Raw genomic sequence first — 16,234 nt, 5'->3', positions numbered from 1 at the left:
TTTGTAACTCACAGAGTAGTCAGTAATAATAATAATATACCCTGCTAATGTTTATAACAATAGTTAGTTTAAGCACATATAGCTATATTATTTCCAACCCTCACAACATCCTGTAAGGTGAGTAGTCTTTTCTTTTCATCTCCTTTATTTTCTTTTCTTCTTTTCAAGGTGATGTCTTGGTATTTCTTTTCATTAAGATGGGGTCTTGCTGTGTTGCCCATGCTGGTCTTGAACTCCTGGCTCAAGTAATCCTCTGGTCTCAGCCTCTCAGATAGTGGGGACTACAGGTGCACCATTGTACCCAGCCAGTATTATTTTCTTAATTTTATGATAAGAACACAAGGTGATCAGTGTAACATAGCTTATAACTGATACTGTCAGGGTTGGGTTACAAACCTGAGAGGCTCCCAATCTTGTGCTTAGATAAGTGCTTGAGCACTTGACATTGAAGCTATAAATGTTATATAATACTTTTGTTTTATATTATAAAATTAACTGAGATGAGTTGCCCCTGTGTTGTGTTTTAAAGGATGGTGAAAGGACTGCTTAGAGTGTGGGCTCTGGAATCAGACTGTGTGATTCAAATTCTCCTTTATCCTTATTAAAGTTTGTAAGTTTAATGATATAATAAGAGTATATACTTCATAAGGGTTGCAAGGATTAAATGAGACAATCAGTGTAAAACAGTACAGTACCTAAGCACGTAGGTAATACTCAATACATTTAATTTAATTTATAGCCATCTCCAAGTATTTCTCCATAAGCCTATAATGGGGCTGAAATAATAGCATTTGAAAACATCTTTACATTGCTTTGAGAAGCCCTTATTAAAATGCAAATGTTTTGCTCAAGATAGATGATGCATCATCAGGATTAGTTTACTAGCAGCTAGAGTAGAGAGCAGGGCTCCAAAAAGTCAATTTCCTCATATGTAAAATAGAGATAATGATAATGACTCTGGGACCTTCCCAGCCAGTGAATATTGAATGAGAAAATGTAAATAAAAATGTTTAAAAGTCTCTGAGCACAATACAGATGTATAGTACTGGCATCATCCTGAAATGGTGTTTTGCTTCCAGTTGGCATTTGCAATGAGAGGGGTCACAAAGTTGTACTCTTGAGATTGTGTTAGGAAATAGGGTTTTGGATGCAGGCAGAATGAATCAGATGGTAATTGCTGATTTCTTTTTCTTCTGTATCAAAGCTTCATGAAAAAAAAAAAATCCTTAGTCCAGTTCTTCGTGTTAGAGTTAGAAAAGACTGCTTTGGGGTAGGCTAGACATGGTGGCTTACTCCTGTAATCCCAGCACTTTGGAAGGATGAGGGAAGTGGATCACCTGAGTTCAGGAATTCAAGACCAGCCTGGCCAACATGGTGATACCCCATCTCTACTAAAAATACAAGAATTAGCTGGGTGTGATGGCGGACACCTATAATCCCAGCTACTGGGGAGGCCGAGGCAGAAGAATTGCTCGAACCCAGGAGATGGAGGCTGCAGTGAGCCAAGATCATGCCTCTGCATAACAGCAAGACTCTGTCTCAAAAAAAAAAAGAAAGAAAGAAAGAAGAAAAGGCTGCTTTGGGCAACTTCCCCTCGGGGGACGTCCAGGGAACATGGTGTGGAGGTCAGGATAGAAAATAGCATCTGCTCTTGTTAGAGGTAGGAAGACTTAGATTTGAGTTAAGGTGCAGACAGACTTACATGTTCAAGATAACCTGGAACATGAAATGGTTGTTCACAGTGAGCCAACTGGGGCAGCATGCACAAGGGTGTTAGTGGATTAGAAGTGGATGAAGACTGGCAGAAGGCAATGGAACTCAATTATGACTGAACTGGCAGAAGGCAAGAAGGATTCTGGAAAGTACATGGGAAAGACATAAGGAGATATTTCACCTTTTTCACAATGTTATTTGCTTCACAGTATAAGGCAGAGTAATTTTTTTAAAAACCTAACTTACAATAACTTTGATAAGCTGCCTTTCTATTTCCTCCCATGGTATAATAATGCAAGAAAATGTCTACAGATGAGCAGTATTACCTTTAGCTTTAAGAAGCCTGATATTTTCTTGAAACTCAACCTGTATTTTGCTGATTAGAAAAATCTTTAGAGAGAGTGAGTTTGATTGAATGCCACTGAATGCATAGTTTCTTAATGGTGATTAAAATTGCATTTCTCTCTGCATTCCAACTTGTCCTTCAGGGATGATTTCACAAAGAAATGAGACTTGTCAGAATTTCTGTACACATAGGAGGATTTTAATTTGTTGTCTAGTTGAGAATTCTGTTTCCATAATTCATGTCTACAGCTAGCTATGTACCAACATATAAGTCCTGGTTTACTTTCATTTTTCCCAGCATAATAATTAATAATGCCTCCTTTTCATTCTCAAAAATGTCCCAATATGGACAATAAATTACTCTACTTAGAGCATATTTTATACAAAACATTTTAATTTTAGTTTAGTGTGTTCCCACTCCACCATTAGATATGGATTTAAAATCTCATGATAAACAACTTTTATGACTCTTTTGTTGATGCAATATAAAATAGCTAAATACATGGTTCAAAGCTGCAATTAAAGTGAACTCTAAGGAACTGGCCAGGTCGTTTAGTAACATTAAAATTCTTGCGTAAGTATTGAAATAAGTGGGTTTTATGGAAATATTTTTGTTTCTTCAGACCTTTAAAACATGGTGTTTTGAAAGGAAATGTAACTATACATGTACTTAAAAAAGACATCAGTTTTTCCATTTTTAAAAAGTATATTACAGCAGGCCCATACTTTCCTGGGTGTGCAACATTTCAATGATATCAGAGACAAAGATTCTTTGTTGTTGTTGTTTGTTTTGTTTTTGAGACAGGGTCTCGCTCTGTTGCCCAGGCTGGAGAGCAGTGGCGTGATCTTGGCTCATTGCAACCTCTTCCTCCCAAGTTCAAGTGAGTCTCGTGCCACAGCCTCCCAAGTAGCTGGGATTACAGGCATGAACCATCATGCCCAGCTAATGTTTGTATTCTTAGTAGAGATCGGGTTTTGCCATGTTGACCAGGCTGGTCTCACACTCCTGGCCTCATGTGAGCCACCCACCACAGTCTCCCAGAGTGCTCGGATTACAGGTGTGAGTCACCACATCCAGGCTGAAAGCTGGATTCTAATAATCTTTTTAATAAAGTTCATAAATTCCCCTATATTTATTCACTCACTTATTCAGCAAATATATTTTGAATACCTGCTATATGCCAGATGCTAAACTAGGAATACAGCAATAGAATAGCTGAGACAAGCTTTTGGCCTTCATGTAGTACATACTGTAATGGAAAACAAGATAAACACAGAGAAATATAATTTTTGTGAGCAATAGCAGCCATGAAAGAATAAAGGTGGAGAAAGAAGGTAAAGAGTGATGGAGTAAGTCTGTGATTGGTGCTAGTCTAGATCACATGGCAGAGAAGGACTCTCTGAGGAGTTCTATTAAACAGAGGCCTACATGAAGTAAGGGAGGTGACAGAGAAGATTTCAGGAAAGAGTGATGTTGAAGGAGGAAGAGCAAGACCAAGTGTTCTGGGGTGGCAATGAGTTTGAGTGTTTGAAGAACAGCACAAAGTCAGTATGACTGGAGTAGGTTGAGCAAGAATAGGTGCAGAAGATATAGGAGGGGCAGGATGGGGTGGGAGTAAGAGGAGAACAGGGCCCACCTCATGCAAAGTCTTCTAGGCTATGATAAAGTTTAGTATTTTACACCAAGAGAGCAAAGCATTCTTACAGATAATAAAGTCCCTCATCTTTCCAGTGTTTGGTAGTGGCATACACACGTTATTTTTCTACTTTGAAGATACTCAGAGAAATTGGTAAACATTTGGCTCGAGAAGTCATCAGTGGTAGACTTCTGATCATGCAAATCTGGGTGGTGGAGAACTCCAACCTCAAATCTGAAATCTAACTGTCTTACATGGAACTTTGAGATGTCACCTTGTTTGGTCCTGCCCAGTGTTTGAGCTTTGACATTCAGCCTTTGTCTGAATGGAGGAGGGGAAGGATTAATTTTTGTATTGTTCCCTGAACTTGTTCTCAGATCAGGTAGAAAGATAACTTAAAAACTTGATTTGGGGCCTGGCACGGTTCTTACACTTGTAATCCCAGCACTTTGGAAGCCTGAGGCGAGTGGATCACAGGGTCGGGAGTTCAAGACCAGCCTGACCAAAATGGTGAAACCCTATCTCTCCTAAAAATACAAAAATTAGCCAGGTGCACTCCCCTGTAATCCCAGCTACTCAGGAGGCTGAGGCAGGAGAATTGCTTGAACCCAGGAGGTGGAGATTGCAGTGAGCCAAGATCGTGCTACTGCCCTCCAGCCTGGGTGACAGAGTGAGACTCCATCTCAAAATAAATAAATAAATAAAATAAAAACCTTGATTTGGAATGAAGAATCTAGAGCACTGGAGTTTGTTGCTGCCAACACATTAACCCCTGAATCTTGCCTGAGATTAATGCTGGATTAGCTTCAGGGTTCTCAACCAGGATGTCTTTCCTGAGCATGTTTCGAAACACTGTTCATCATATTTAGATGAAATAGATTCACTTCTTAGTCTTCTCGTCTATAGATGTATTTTCTAATCCTTCATTGTCTATGTGACTGTCCTCTGAAATGTCCCCAAGAATTTGACAAGATTTTTTTGTATGGACCGTCCCCACCAAATGGAACTGCAATTTTAATAAGGTTCTTACTAATATTAAATATAATGAGAGAGTTGTCTGATAATTTTTACACTAAACTTATTTGTGTTTTTTTTTCATTTTGTGCACATTTTTTCTCCTCTCAGCACAGATTGAACATTGGTGTTTAATTCTTCAGTGATGTGTATGTTGTACTCACTGTCCTTCAGTCCTTCCCCATGTTGTTTAAACGTAGTTTGCTTTTTCTGTCCAGTGGAACTATTATTTGGTAGTCACATTTTGTTCAATTTGTTTTTATTATGGTAAAATAATGTTATTATCTAACATCACATATTAATTATAATGTTATTGAGTTTCAAGTTTTGATCAGGAAGTTTGTGTTGAAGAACCATGTCTATGTTTGTGGAAAATGATATGATTATACCTATTTCTGTGTGTGTGTGCTTGTGTGAAATAGAGGACTACACAGAAGACATCGCTATGTTTGCAAATAGTTGGTCGGTGCAAACTCCAGATGACATCAAATGTGTACTCACACCCTCAGATTTTCCAAATCCATGCTCCAGTGGAATGCCAGCATTTGAGGTAAATTTGATGTGAGAAATGTGAGCATGTTGGACAGAATACACATATGTCTTATTTATATATTTACCTAAGCATTCTTAAGTGCAAACACAACTTAATTTAAAAATATTATATCCTGGAAACATAATTGCAATAGGGAATCACTTTAATTTCCGAAATAGTAAATGTAGGGAATTTCATAAATGTAGTACTCATGAAAATCTGTAGTTCGAAAAATATTGGTTAAAATTTATCAATTACCATCTTTTTCCTTGTGAGAACTGAAAATCCTGCAAATAGATCTGTAAAAATAATATAAGACTATATACATACCATGAAACTAGTGACTGGCATCTTTGTTCGCACAGGCAATCTTCTTCAAGTGTCAGATACTGTTGCAGTTTCCTTTTCTGAGCTGCCATGAGTATATTGATCCATATTTGTATATTGCCAGCTGTGTTAATGATCTTTGCAAGTAAGTGAAATGATTTGTAGTTATAATAAAATTCTCTTTATGTAAAAAGAAGACCCATAACTACTTCTGTTATTTAACCATTTCAGCTGTTCACAAAATATTATGGGAAATGTAAAATGTAAACTACAAAGAGCTATTAAAAGTTTGCTATATAACAGGCACAGTCTAAAGTTTTTAAATTGATACATAGTAGATGTACGTATTTTCAGGGTACATGTGATAATTTCATGCATTTATGTAATCAAATAAAGGGAATTGGGTATCCGTCACCTTTGTTATCTTTTCTTTATACTAGAAACATTCAAATTATTATCTTCTTACTATTTTGAAATATACAATTGATTAATGTTAACTATAGCTCCCCTACTTATCTATCCAACACCAGGTCTTATTTCTTCTATATGTACATTGTACCCATAATTACTCTCTCTTTATTCCCCACCTCTCTCCTACCCTTCCTGGACTCTGGTAACCATCAATCTACACTCTATCTTCATGAGATTCACTGTTTTAGTTCCCACATATGAGTGAGAATGTGTGATATTTGTCTTTCTGTTTGGCTTATTTCACTTAACATAATGACCTCTAGTTTCATCCATGTTGTTGCAAATTATAGGATTTCATTCTTTTTATGGCTGAATAATATTCCATTCTGTATATATGTCACAATTTCTTTATCCATTCATCCTCCGATGGACACAGATTGATTATATATTTTGACTATTGTGAATACTCCTACAATAAACACAGGAGTGGAGATACCTCTTCCATATGTTGATTTCATTTTGTGGGGGGATACATAATCTTTAGTGGAACTGCTAGATTACATATGGATGGTAGTTCTAAATGTTTTATGTAACCAACATGAACAAAATACAGTGGCTTTTAAGTCTTTTTATGCTGTGAATCCCTTTTGGGAGTCTAGAAAAATCTATAGACCCTTTTGAAAAACAATGTTTGAAGTGCACAAAATAAAACACAAAAGATACCAAAGGAAACTAATTCTAATAAAATAGTTATCAAAATAATAAAAAAAAGTATTTCTGATATATATGCTTTCAATACATATTTCAAATCTAATAACTACTGCAATTTGACTTAGTGATTAGTGTAAACAGTGCTTTGTGAGTCTGAAACAATGGAAAATAAAAATATAAAAATATGAAAAAAAGAAGATTTGAAACACGTTGCTGACAAAGTCACAGATATCGCTAAGAACATTGTGAAGTGTTGCCTATAGGCATAATTGAAGGAAATGCTGTGTTTCCGATGGAAATTAGTGAAAATCAACATGTAATATTTTTTTCTACCTAAGGTCACAGATCCCTGCATTCTATCTCAGGTTATGAACATCTAGGATAGGTAGTTGGATAAGCAACAAATTCAGTGAGACTCACTATACTATGTTCATATATGGTAGTTCATTGTAGAACCTACCATAAATTACCCATTATTAAAATTTTTTAAGATTATTTTTCTTTCAAAACATTACCAAGTGTAGGTGATTACTCATCTTGAACATTTAGGACTATCTAAAGAAATTGTAATATGTCTGTATATTTTATGAGTCCCAAGAAGTATAAGTGATGCATAGAAACTTTTAAAATAAAAAAAGACTAGTTTTTAGTTTAGTAAAACCACTTAAATGTCATCTTGAGTAGCTCATTAAAAGGTTTATCAAAGGTGAGAACAAAGAGGAAAGGTTGAGGTAGTAGGAAATTGTGTTATTTATAACTACTCCTCTTTAATTAAATTGAAATTATTACAAAAGTAATGACTATACTATTTCCCAGATATTAAAATAAGCTTGTGACACCTCTTACTTTTGAACAAAGTACAGTTATACGCTAGATTTATATGTATAGTCTCTAAATTTCAAGGATTTCTGAACTAATGCAGTAGCTTTGAAAGAGCTCCCCCTCTGCCTAAAATATTGGCTAGTGACTTAACTACATATTTTTAAAAATTCTGTTCCCTATTTGGTTTCATTTTTAATTTAAGAGCTACTTGCTATATCTCTTTGTTTTTTCTCACTCTCTTTTTTAAGGATCCCTGTAGGTAGGCCATAGTCCTCATTTAGCCATATATATGGAATTAAAAATTTTTCTTATTCCACAGTGACTCAGTCTTGGACTGTTCTCTAGTCATCTTTTCAATTGTCTTATCTTTAATATCTTTAGCACCCATTTGTCAAGTAGTCTGAGATAAAATATTGTTTTTAGGTCCAGGAATGTCATTCTTCATTTTTCAGTTTGGGATATTGTTTAGCTGCCTTAATAGCTAAAATGACTGTGACTTAAATTAAATGAAATGTTTATATTTCTCACATGAAAATCCATGCTGGTTAGTGGTCTTGGGTTCTCATGGCTCTGCTCCATGAATATTCCAGTGACTGAGTGATCTTGTTACTACATTTTTCCTTTTGTCTAGGGTATTATTTTCAATTTCATGGCCCAAACTGCATCACCAATACCATGTCCACATTTTAGTCCTTAAAAGAGGAGAAAAACAAAAGGGCTGGGATTTTTGATGTGGAAGTTTCATACATGCTTCCACTTTTAACCTTTTGGCCAGAACTTGGATACATGGCCACACTTAGGTGCAAGAGAAGCTGTAAATGTTGTCTTTGGCTGGCAGCCATCTACCTGGCAAAAACTTGAGTGTTCTAATACTAAAAAGAAGAAGGGGGAACTAGAGACTAACTCAGTCTCTGCCACATCCACTTCAACTGAAATTTCATCGAGAAATTAGCATTTTTGTCTTTTGAAATTTGGATAGTTTTTAGACTTTTGACTTTTGAAACTTTGATGCTTTCTCCAGGGAAAATAAAAATAGCAGGATAGAAAAACAACTTGTACTGGATGAAATCAGCTGACACCTTAAGAGCTACCTTTGTGGTAGAGAGGCTGGATTTACGGGCAAAGCAGACATGTAATATCAAAAGAAGGACATTATAATTAAGTGGACATTGATAAAATGGATGTGAGAAGCTGCCAGAGCCAGCCTTTCTTCACCTCCCTCAGTATTTCATTCAGGACTAGACCTACTTAACATTCTTTCTTCCATTCTGTAGGAAATGAATGATTCTCTTCATTTCCTGTATTAGAGGACTGCATCAGAAAGGTCGCATACCATGAGAATGAAAATGTGAATTGGTTGAACACAGATTAATTTCCTACTTGGATTATGATAGTATATTGAATTCAATTCAACACACATCTTTTGAGTATCTATTCTGAGCTGACTATTTTGCCACCTCTTGGAGAAACAGAAAAAATGTAGACTTGATCTCTGTGCTAGGATCTCATATTCTAATAGGACAGGGAAACAGGTCTGTAACAATGACACAATGCCCTAACTGCAAAGTGCTTTGGATGAGGAGGACAGAACTATTGACTTTATCAGAGAGTGCCTACGAAGGCTACCTGGAAGAGATGACATTTGACTTGGAAGTTGCATGATTCTCTATCAGTCCTTGAATTATGCCCTCCTATTTCTGCTTCTAAGAATGCCAAACCCAGCAGCAAGGAAATGGTTTTAATTTTGTCATGCCAAAGCAAATTGACGTGAAAGCCATGATTCTTTAATGCCCATTTTCCTATTAAAGTTATCATTCAAGATGGAAAAAATAAATGTATTTTCCCTCTAACAAATTGTAATTTCTTTCTTGATAATAATTTCTTTCTTGCCCAATTCTGTGAGTTTTCGTGAGGTGCCACATATTAATGTGCCTATCATGGTTCCTAGAATAACATAAACAATAAATGGTGAGTATTGTAATAATAGTTGCATTGGGTTGGAAAACCAATATTCAGTTGCTTTGCTAATTTTTAAAACCACCATTAATGTAGGAAAGAATGCACATATTAGAAGGCAAATCATAAACGTAATGTCTTTCCAGGAATTTAGCAATTTTAGCCTATACTGTTTCTTGAAAATACTTTTCTTGTTTGTAGGTTTAGGATATTTTCTGAGCCTCTGGAGTTTATATGCTCAGTCCTTTTTTCCTTCTAAAGCTCAGATAATTGGACTAGATAAGCTGCATGACTCCCATTACAGTAACACAGGATAAGGGCAATTTGAGATGGTGGCTTTTACAATGTGACACTGAAAATGTTAAGGCTCACAAAATGCAGCATTCTTAAGATCATTATCTTCCAAGATATTTAACTATTCAATTTTGAGTTTGAATTGGGTTGAAAAACAAGCGCTTTACTTTGGTCTGCTTACTTGAGTGCCTTTTTAATCTGCTTTGGGAATTGGCAGAGCTCTAGTAAGAAATTATTTTGGGGGGAAGCTCCTGAAGATATTATAAGAAAACAATTAAAGATTATTTAGTCTTGGCAATGTTATAAAAATAATTAGCTTTAGTAATCAAAACTTGAAATAATTCAAAATCCACTTTTAAATCTTAAATGCCATTTATTCACTCTTTTAAGCAACCCACCAAATGCCTATCAATGATAGACTGGATAAAGAAAACGTGGCACATATACACCATGGAATACTATGTTTTGGAATGTTTTTGCAAAGATAGCTGAGGAACCATTGAAATACTTTTGAGTACTATAGATTATTAGTATTGTTTTTATTCTAGTATGTGGACAATCCAGAGTATGATCTTTTGGAAACAGCTTCCATATTTATTGTTTTTGTTGTGATAGAATTTTATCTGTTTTAATGGGACTTATTAAATTCTAAAAGGTCTGTAATGCTTAGTGTGGGAGTGAAAAAATACATACACAAATTATGGGGAAAATGTTATAATTAACATATAAATCTTTTTCATTATAGTATTCCTTGGACTCAAAAGAAAAGTGATGAAATTATTAAAATGCTTTGATGAAGATTATTTATCTAGGCCTAGTTAGCTGAGGACCCATGTTCATGTGTTTTCTCATTGTTGTACTTAATAAGATATATTATGAGAGATACATATGCTGACATTGGTTCACATTGGAGTAGTCATGCACTCAGCATTTCTAGGGATCAGGACCTCAATGGTATGGTTTCTGTCAGTATTTCCTATGTGATTCTGACTCTGTCTTTTCACTTTCTAGAACTGATGATGATGAAACCTATTGTCGAGCAGCCACTGAATATGCTAGAGCCTGTTCTCATGCTGGCTACCCTATTCAAGACTGGAGAGATGACTTTCCAGCTTGCAGTATGTTTTGTTATTTTTCAAGCCCTATGTACTTTTAACCAATTTTGGGTTAACCTTAGAACGCAAACTGTACTACTTAATACTAATGAATTGCAAAGATTTGTTATTGATATAATTATATATGTGAACTTGCATACTTTTGAAACAAGTATGCACTTTCTTTTAGCAGTTAAAAGTTAGTTTTTGCAAATTTTTTTTGTAAAAAATAAAATTATAATTTTTTAAAAGAAATAGAGGCTAATAAAATTGACTTAAGCTCCCCTGTTTGCCAATTTTAGCTGATAAATGTGATGATAGCTTTGTCCATCGGGATTGTATCAGTTGTTGTCCACCAACCTGCACATTTGAGAAGCAGTGTCTTGGGAGCAATCTTCATTGTCTTGATGGATGTTACTGCCCAGATGGTAAGTGCTTCATGAAGAAACCGTGTCTGCACTCATGGAAACTAGTACCCAGTGACCTAAGGATCACATTAGTCCTATTGCAATTTTCTGTTCTTGTAGAATTTGGTCCTTGAAGTGACAAGGAGGAATGGCTACTTTTCATTGATAAAAGGTTCATTACTTTGTAAAGTTCCCAGGAAGTTTGGAATCTACAGTCCTGAAGTTAGCCATGAGAATTTTTTTGTTCTATTAATATTGAATGGTATTTAACAATTTGTATATCTTCACTTTTTTTTTCAATTGTACTTTAAGTTTTCTGGGGTACATGTGCAGATCTTTCAGGCTTGTTGCATAGGTACATACATGGCAATGTGGTTTGCTGCCTCCATCCCTCATCACCTATATCTGGCATTTCTCCCCATGTTATTTCTCCCCAGCCTCCCCAACCCCTGCTGTCCCTCCCCTAGTCCCTAGTTCCCACCAACAGACCCTAGTGTGTGATGCTCCCCTCCTGGTGTCCATGTGTTCTCATTGTTCAACACCCACCTATGAGTGAGAACATGTGGTGTTTGATTTCCTGTTCTTGTGTCAGTTTGCTGAGAATGATGGTTTCCAGATTCATCTATGTCCCTACAAAGCACATGAACTCATCATTTTTTATGGCTGCATAGTATTCTGTGGTGTATATGTGCCACATTTTCTTGTCCAGTCTATCATCAATGGGCATTTGTGTTGGTTCCAGGTCTTTGCTATTGTAAAAAGTGCTGCAATGAATATACATGTGCATGTGTCTATAATAGAACAATTTGTAATCCTTTGGGTATATACCCAGTAATGAGATTGCTGGGTCAAATGGAATTTCTATTTCTATGTCCTTGAGGAATCGCCACACTGTCTTCCACAAAGGTTGAATTAATTTACACTCCCAAAAACAGTGTAAAAGTGTTCCTATTTCTCCACATCCTCTCCAGCATCTGTTGTCTCAAGATTTTTTAATGATCGCCATTCTAACTGGCATGAGGTGGTATCACAATGTGGTTTTGATTTGCATTTCTCTAATAATCAGTGATGATGAGCATTTTTTCATATGTTTATTAGCCTCATAAATATTTCTTTTGAAATTTTGATGTTTATTTCTTCTCAAATAGGCCTCATAATGGAGAATGGGACTTGCATCTCCTTGGAAAATTGCCCGTGTGGTTTTCATGGATTAGCTTATTCAGTTGGTTCAAAAATTGAACAAGAATGTACTGAATGGTATGTGATCAATGTACAGCCAATTACTTCTGGTTACTTGGCTAGTTGACAACTTTACCATGACAGATGTTTAAAGGAATATACTCATTACTAATTTGCTTCCCCAAATTCCAACACAAAACTTGCATTTTATTTAAACTCTTTAGGAAAAGGACATCTATATTTCCTTTTATGATATAATTCTTATCAGTTACCTAGGTAATTCTATAATATCTTATATCCATATGATGAGTTTGTTGCTTTTTTTTTTTAAATCATTTGTAATCACTAATTTGCACAGACTTTTAGAACTTGATGGTGCTTCTGGGTTTCTCTATTACATACTGTAACACATGACTCCCCAGATGACCAATTTTTGGTCCATGATTAGAAATATTTAGAATTCCATATTAAATTTGCTGACTAACACCATTGGTAAACATGAAATCCCTGCAGGATAGTCCTAAAAAAAAACAACAGAAGTCTAAATAACATCAGACACTTTCCCCTTTGGTGGCAGTGTATATGACTGAAATGTAATGGGATAACTAACCACGTTCTCAGATGCTGATTCTGTTTCCATTTTACAGGGACTCTACTTTGGTCCTCTAAAACTCACACCTTTGTGAGGGTGGAAGGTAGAATTTATCTTACATAAGAGGACATCTCTTCTCTCTTTTTAATATCTATTGATCATCATCAAAGTCAGTGATTTTTACATATGACATACGAGATAATAATTTAGGTGCTAACCAGCCCCAAATTACCCGTTCATTAGAACTTTTGCAGAGACGTTTTTTAAGTCAGATTATTCTGAACCTGCAAACATGATATATTTTGGTACATTCATCAATACATTGATACAAACATTACTACAGATTTTTTATGCCAATGGATCAATATTTTTATAATTTCTTTTAGTGTGTGTTTTGGTGGAGTTTGGAACTGCACTGAGCATGACTGTCCAGGTAATCTTTTAAAATGTTTTTATAGAGAATGTTTCAAATTTCTTTAGATTGGGGAGAAGGATAGCACTGATTTTTATGAAAACATCTTATGTATACCAAGGGCTATAATAATCTGTAAATGCAGTTACTCAGAGGATACAAGGAAAATTGAATAAGTGATAGTGTTGTTGAGTGGGAAACTTTGGTAAAACTTTATTAAAATAGTGTAAATATTATAAAATCTTAAAAAGTATGTGGATAAATATCATTTTATAAGCATTAAATTAAATGAAATAATGTAATTTAGTTTAGAAAGTTTGTCAAACCAGTAAATTTTAAACACAACACAGATGTTCAAATTTTTGATGCATGATTATTTACCCTAAGTTGATCTCCTGCTTTTAAAGGATTAATGTAATCATATTATCCTCCTCCCTCTCCTCCTCTAACTTCATTTTCTCTTCTTCTTCTTTCTTCCTTCTTCCTCTTCCTCCTCTTCCTCTTCCTCCTCCTCTTCTCCTCCTGATCTTTCTCCTCTCCTCCTCCTCCTGCTCTTCCTCCTCTCTTCCTCCTCCTCCTTCTCATTTTTTTTTTTGGTAGTTCAATGTTCAGTTGTAGGTGATTCTCACTTTACAACTTTTGATGATCGACATTATTCTTTTATTGGCATGTGCCAATACATCCTTGTGAAAGGAACTGGAAAAGATAAATTCACAATTACTTTACAGAAAGCTCCCTGTGAGCAGGTAAGAACATTTCAAAATGACCAGAGGAATATGGATTCATTGATTTTTACTTAAACTTCATTTCAGACTAAGAATGGTAACATGAATGGATATAACTATTTTCTTTAAAATTAAGACAACATTGATTATGAAGATAAATTATTATTCTACATATTAGAAAGAAGTGTTTTTAATTATTCTATGACATACCATTGGTTACATGAGGCATCTTAATTTCAGAGATATTAAACTGTGAAAGCAAGTATGTCTTAGACTAAATACTATATATTTAATTGCATTTTCTTTTTTAAAAAATAGTGTTTGTATGTATAGGTTTTTGAACATTTTATGCATGGCTGTATAATGGAACTAAGTTTTTTGTTTGCTTCAACCTAGCTATTTTAAAGAGATTATTTTTGACAGTTTTGAACTGGTTTCATAGCATTTTAAACAGATATAATGAATTTCTTAACATATTGGAATATTTATTTATTTAGATCTTTTCTTGAAATTATAAACTCACAAATAATTTCTAAATAAAGACATCCTAATCTTTCATTCATATCTCTTAAACAGGCAGTCAAAATTTTGCCAAAATAGTTAATTTTCTAGTTTTATTCTAATAGAAAATAATTATTTCCAGTGAAAATTCTGAACTGCTTTATATGCTTTTTTCCAGTTTTATTTTTTCTTTGTAATATATTAGAATCTGAATTAGCTTTCTATGTAGAAATTCTCTTGGTTCTTTGCTTTGTTGACTTTTTATGTCTATGCCAGTTAAATGAATTTAGAGAGGTACTTTACATGCTGTGGAAAACATAATTATTGGTACTTTACTGAAACACTTTAATTTAATGTTCTAAGTAAAATGTATGTATATACACGATATATTTAATGTACTATATAAAGTTATATTTTATTAAGAATGTTGCTACATTAAATGGGTTATGTAACAACTACTTTATTACATTACTTATACTCAAGCCTTTTATACGTCAGAAATTCTAATTTACATGCACTCTCTTTCTTTTATTTTCTCTCCTCTCTCTTTCTCCCATCTCCCTCTCTATCTTCCTATGTCTTTCTATGGCACTATCTCTCTCCCATTCCTTTCATTGGCAATTTGATTTTTATGCAGAATCTCGGCTTAGTCTGCCTTCAGTCTATAACTCTGATTCTGGAGGATGATTTTAACAAACAAGTGACCCTCGGTAGGGGAGGACAAATTCTCACTAGTCCTAACCAAGGCTTCAACCTGAATGGTAAGAAACAATGCTAATGGTGTACTTTCTTTAGATTACCAAAAAAACCCCAACAACACACACAAACAAAATGGGATCTTCTTCTAATGTTAGGCTGACTATCTACACTTACTGAGTTCCTGTGTATTACAAATCATCAACTACAGATAGTGAAGATGATGATATTTTTGGGACCTAGTGTTTACCTCAAGTGACCTAGACTTTGGAAGAGAAGAGAGACAAGCAATAGACGGCCACTTAGAATAAAATGTGATAAACTCGAAGATATACATAAAGACTTTGGGAGTCTAAATGAGGTGCAGCTCACTCAGCCCTGGAAAGGGGTGTACTGAAATGGTCAGGAATGTTTTCTGAAAGAGGTGATTGTACAATTATTGTCTCATTGAGCATTTAAGAGTGAGGAATTGCTGGGTTGAAGGGAATGGTGAACATGTTTCATGCAGATCAAGGTGGTATTGAATTTTGCAGCATACGTTGAGGGAAATAGAACTAGATTGGTATTGCAACAGCAGAGAGAGGGTAAAGGAGAATGTCTGGACATGGGTAAGGATGAGAAGGGCTTATGTAGGAGGCATTTTACATTGTGGATTTCTGGAGCAGGTCCTGTTCATGCCTGCATTCCAGCATGGCTGTTAATAACACTCTCACTCTCAGAAATGTCCTGATTTATCTTACAAACTGCATGCTCACGCTACTCAGGTGTCCAGCTAGGGAAGTTGAATTTGATACAAAACAAATATGAAATTGTCATTTTTGACCACTTTTATGTACAAAGAGGGCAATCTCATATGATTCAACCAA

General features: G+C 35.1%; 1 protein-coding gene across 1 annotated transcript in view; it reads left to right on the top strand.

The window, feature by feature from the left end:
• OTOGL (otogelin like) overlaps positions 1–16,234 on the top strand; it is a 404,189-nt gene that overhangs the window by 256,715 nt on the left and 131,240 nt on the right. Inside the window, exons 13-20 of the mRNA XM_064376937.1 lie at positions 5,132–5,259; positions 5,607–5,713; positions 10,774–10,880; positions 11,159–11,284; positions 12,412–12,520; positions 13,421–13,467; positions 14,047–14,192; positions 15,310–15,433. Of these exons, the coding sequence (XP_064233007.1) occupies positions 5,132–5,259; positions 5,607–5,713; positions 10,774–10,880; positions 11,159–11,284; positions 12,412–12,520; positions 13,421–13,467; positions 14,047–14,192; positions 15,310–15,433 (894 nt within the window). The remainder of the gene's footprint in view (positions 1–5,131; positions 5,260–5,606; positions 5,714–10,773; positions 10,881–11,158; positions 11,285–12,411; positions 12,521–13,420; positions 13,468–14,046; positions 14,193–15,309; positions 15,434–16,234) is intronic.

This window comes from Aotus nancymaae, unplaced genomic scaffold (genome assembly GCF_030222135.1).
Source record: "Aotus nancymaae isolate 86718 unplaced genomic scaffold, 86718_ANA_hifiasm-v0.15.2.pri h1tg000016l, whole genome shotgun sequence".
Taxonomy (NCBI): domain Eukaryota; kingdom Metazoa; phylum Chordata; class Mammalia; order Primates; family Aotidae; genus Aotus; species Aotus nancymaae.
This window is presented reverse-complemented; position numbering and strand designations above follow the sequence as displayed.